The following is a 4,651-nucleotide window of genomic DNA, read 5'->3' as shown; positions in this document are numbered from 1 at the left end:
GTGTGTGTGTGTGGCAGCCAGTCACATCTGACTCGGTCTGAGCTGGCAGGAAGCGCTGCGATCTCGGCCAGTGATTCCCAGCAACACCTGGCACTGCTGGCACCGGGAAGTGCTGCTGGGCCTGGCTTGGGTGGCACAAACCCCGGCCCAGTTACAAACACCCCAATGAAAGGGAGAGATGCACAAAGAGACTGGGAGGGAAAGTCCAGTGTAGTCATGTGTCGAAAGTCCAGGTTCCTAGGCCACTGACCGGTCCATGGTCACTCCTGAATCGCTGGACAGAGCAGGAAACCTTATAGCCAAGGGCTGAAGGTGCTTCTGGGGTGGGGTGGGGTGGGGATAAACAAACAAGCCATTGTGAGAGCGGAGTGAGTCTGTCCAGTCTGATTAATGTGCCTCTGCCCCTTCCCTCAGTCTCGGCCTGCAGTCTTCAAACCACCCCCCTCATCCCTAGGGTAGGCCTGGGAGGACCCCAGCTCAGGCACTGGGTGGGGGGGGGTTCTAGGAGAGCTGGCGTGGGGATCTGTGGCTCCGAGCCGCCCGCGTGAGTCAGTGTCTAACTGCCCGCCTTGATGTGTTCGGACTCGAAGGAGCACAGGTGTAGAGTTTAAACTTGACTTCACCCCCCCACCCCCTTATTTATAACTTTTAATGTTTTGTTTTATTTTTCCTGGCATCTGTGTTCATGCAGAGAACTCAGTTGTTGTCTTAACCATAACGGCACTGTCGTAGTTGTAAGTGAATTCACTTTCCCCTCACTCTCCCCAACAAGCTTGTTTTGAGGTGCAAATCTTGCGTTGCCATTCGTTAAGGAGGGCAGCGTTGTGTTTAAAGTGTTCTTCATGTGATTATTATTACTATAAGATCACTGGGGACAAACCCCTTGCCAGCCTCCTTCAGCCACCGCTCAATAGACCAGCTGTCTTTTAATCGGAGCAGCGACTGGGCCAAATCGGGCCGAGATGGGTTTCTCTAAGTGGGCCTGAAGTCTTTAGACTGTGGGTGGGGGGGGGGTTTAAAGGTTTGTTTTGGAGGAGTGGGGGGGTGGCTTTGGCTGTGCCGGCTGTGGAGGGGAAAAAGTCCGCCGGTCACATGGCTGCATTCCTCAGCGGCTCCCCCCCCCCCGGGCTACTGAGCCGATTCGCACACTGGCTGTGGTGAGGAGGGTGGTGGAGGGGGTCTACTCTTCCCACTCCAGTCCCTCTCCTTCTTAAAGGCCAAGCCCCCCCCGCCGGTCCTTGTGCCGTTAGCTTCCATAGCAACTGCTGCCCCGGCAACCCCCCCCCCACCTCCCCTTCCCTGAGTCCCTTTCAGTGCGCTGTGCCTCCGAGCGCCCGGGCCGCCATCGCAACACTGCCTCCATTCAGGCAACAGGCCCGCTTTGTGCCGCTCATTCAGCCCCCCCCCCCCCACTACCCCCGTGCTGCCTCCTACTGTAATGGTTTGGGCCCTTTCTGTTCCTACTGCTGCCCCCCCACAGGTCCCCCAGCCTGCATCACAGCCCTAATTGGAAGTTGGCAGTTTGAGTAATAGGGGCCCAGACTGGAGCCAGTGTTGTGTGGACTGTTGTGTAGCATATTGTAGTACAGCCAGTGTTGGGATCAAAAAGTAATATTACATTGTACTCTTTACTCATATAAACTACTTCTTACTCCCTGGGGAAAGTATTACTTTTAGATTACTTTACATTACACCCCAAATGTTGCGTGACCTCACTAAACAATTACAAAGATACACCAACACAAGCAGTCGAAATAATGAATTTAGTTTTTTCATTTCATTTCAACACGTCCAACTAAACGTGTCTCCTTTCTATAATAAGGGATTTAGTTTAACAAATAGTGCCACAAAACAAGTGCTTCAGTTAATGTCGTTAATAAAAATTAAACTTTTTCCAAAAATAAAGTTTGAAATTTGAAATAAATAGGAGTTTGAAATAAATAGGACAAACAAGTGGTCGCTAAGACGGAAACTAGGCCATATCGTTACAATATGTAATGCAGTAACGAGAAATTGTTAATCGGTAACTAATTTTACTCCTTTTGGAACCATACCGCGTTACATTACTTATTCCTACAAAAAGTAATTGCATTACTTTATATATCAAACCCTATAAAGTGGATTCTGTTGCTGTAACTGAATTGGCTGTCCTGATGTCAGTGTGCATCACATAAACATTCCCCTATGGCAGCTCGGATGCAGGGTATTTGGTTCCTAGCCACTACGGGGGGTGGGGCTGGTCTTTTGCAGTGCTTGGGTGGGTTTGTGTGGAGGGGAGGGGAGCAGCAGGTGACTAATTCCTTCCTCAACAGTTTAAACAAACTTTCGTCGATCCTAAACTAAACCTGCAACGGTTTCCCTGATTTGATGAGTCACATTTTCCATGGTGGCTCCCTCCTGGAGCTGCCTGGGAGTCTTAGACAGACGGTGTGTATCTGTAGGGGTCCTCTGACAAGGACAGTTGACTAACGCCTCTACTCCCTCCCTCTCTCTCCGCAGCCCCATGTCCTACGGAGGCAGCCCCCAGCAGCCCAGCTCGGTCATGTCCATGGTGAAGCCGGAACCTGTGTCACACTCCCCCACCGGGGGCCCCAACCACCACCGGGGGGCCCTCCAGGGCGACCTGCGTGACATGATCAGCATGTACATCCCCAGCGGTGACTCCAGCGACCCGTCCGCGCAGAGGGGCTACAGCAGCGTCCAGCAGCATTACCTGAGCGGGACTGTGCCCTTGACGCACATCTGACGCCCTCCCCACCCCCCACCCCCCACTCCCACCCTGTCCCCCCGTGGCCCTGGCTCCCCGTCCCCTACATCGCCGGACATCTCACGATGAAGGAGCTTGTGTACATAGCCATTTTTCTTTTCCTTTTACTTTCAATGGTGACTTAAATGCCCCTCTCATCCTTATTACCCCACCTCCCTCCCCAGCGCTGGTCCTGCCCCACCATACTCCTGCGGGGTGATCTGGGGGTGCTCACACAGGCAGGTGGGTGGGCAGCCTTCGGCCCCGAGATACTTTGTTCAGTGAAGCGCAACGGCGCAGTGGGGGGCCCCCCAGGGACCGAGACTCTCCCACCGGGAATCGGCAGCAGTGGAGCGGGGTGGTGGCGGCTGTTTTTCCCTTTCTAACCCAGAGAGGGAAGGATCTGGTTGTCTCGGGATTGCGCGATTGATTTAGAAATAAATGTGTATGTGAATGAGCAGCCACCTCAGAGCCGTTCGACTAGGATCAGGCAATCCTACCGGACAGTCGCTCGAGGGTCCTGGGGGGCCGAGGTGCCACTGAGGCCGGAGGTCTTGGAGGAACAGAATCCAGACCCAGACTTTGTCGAACTATGCTTTTTCTGTTTCCTTCAGTAGAAATCCAGTCCTGCTTTCAAACCTGTTGCTCCCTCTTCTCGGGGATGCAATTCTGAGGAAAGTTACTGGATTTGCACTTTTTTTTTTTTTCCCTTGTGCACATCCCTCGTTCCACCCCCCGCCACGCCCTGCTGCTCCCATCACTGCAGGCTGGATGATTCAGACCCTCCCACGTCCTTCATGTAAACGGGTGCTGCTGCAGATCGACTCCAGCGATTAGGCCTTGGAAGACATTCAGATGCAGTTTTGCAGTTGGGCTGTTACCTGACCCCCCACAAAAAACACAAAGCACGCAAAACAAGGAACCTTGTGTGTGTGTGGGAACGTTGCAGTGCTCGGGGCCCCGGGGGAGAGACTGTGGCGGCGCTCGGGGGGCCCGGAAGCTTCTGTACCGCCTGTTCCTCCGTCATCTGTTTTGTTAACTCCCTTAACAGGATCAGTTTTCCGTCCCCATCTCACTCAGACACTCCCTCTTAGACCATTAGTCTGGCAGCTAATGTTTGCAGTTTGTTTTCCTCGTGGTTCTCCTGGCTCGTTGTTTAATCAAGATATTCCCCACTAGCAGACAGCCTGGAAGACCCCTGTCATACTGTACTGGACTGGACTGTCTCTCTGCAGGACCAGGGCTGGAGACCCTGCTGGACACAGAGGGGGAGACTACACCCATTTTAAAAAGGGATTTTGATAGTTAAACTAAGATGAATTTAAAAGAAAAACAACAAAAAAACAATCAAAGGGTCTAAATACTGTAATTTATATTAAAAATGATACACGTGAATGTTTACATTGCAATTCAATTGTGCAACTGTACATCGACTTTTTTTTGTTTTGTAACGTTTTATATCTTAGTGTGTTAATAAGCTTATGCCATGATGTAAATACTCTGAATGCTGTCAGGAGCTGTGAACTGTACAGGACTGTCTTTTTTTTTCTCCTTCTTTTAAACCCTTATACTAAGGGTAACTTTTTTTTTTTAATTTGTTGTTTTTAAAGAAAAATGAGATCAAAAGCAAAAAAAAAGTAATAAAGTTTTAAAATTTGTAAACATGTCTGTTTTATTTCCGTTCTTTTGTTATAGCTCTGCTGGGGTTTCTCCGTGGGTGGCCGGTAGACTCGGGGGCATTCACAGTTTTTGGATTAGGGGACATTTGCAGGGAGAGTGGAATTTGATTACGGAATCGGTTTATTTTTTTTACGGGGTTTAAAGTCCTAAATTGTAATACGCGGTTTATATTTACAACGGAGCCATTAGAGCAGTGTACTGTGAACTCCCATCGCCGGGCATTAA

At 50.6% G+C, this 4,651-nt stretch overlaps 1 protein-coding gene across 1 annotated transcript in view; it reads left to right on the top strand.

Moving 5' to 3' along the window:
• Positions 1–4,408, top strand: part of sox19b (SRY-box transcription factor 19b) — a 10,038-nt gene extending 5,630 nt beyond the window's left edge. Inside the window, exon 2 of the mRNA XM_066722504.1 lies at positions 2,500–4,408. Coding sequence (XP_066578601.1) covers positions 2,500–2,746 — 247 coding nt within the window. The 3' untranslated portion in view covers positions 2,747–4,408. The remainder of the gene's footprint in view (positions 1–2,499) is intronic.
• The last annotated feature ends 243 nt before the right edge of the window (positions 4,409–4,651 follow it).

Source organism: Amia ocellicauda, chromosome 14, assembly GCF_036373705.1.
Source record: "Amia ocellicauda isolate fAmiCal2 chromosome 14, fAmiCal2.hap1, whole genome shotgun sequence".
In the NCBI taxonomy this organism is placed as follows: Eukaryota; Metazoa; Chordata; class Actinopteri; order Amiiformes; family Amiidae; genus Amia; species Amia ocellicauda.
This window is presented reverse-complemented; position numbering and strand designations above follow the sequence as displayed.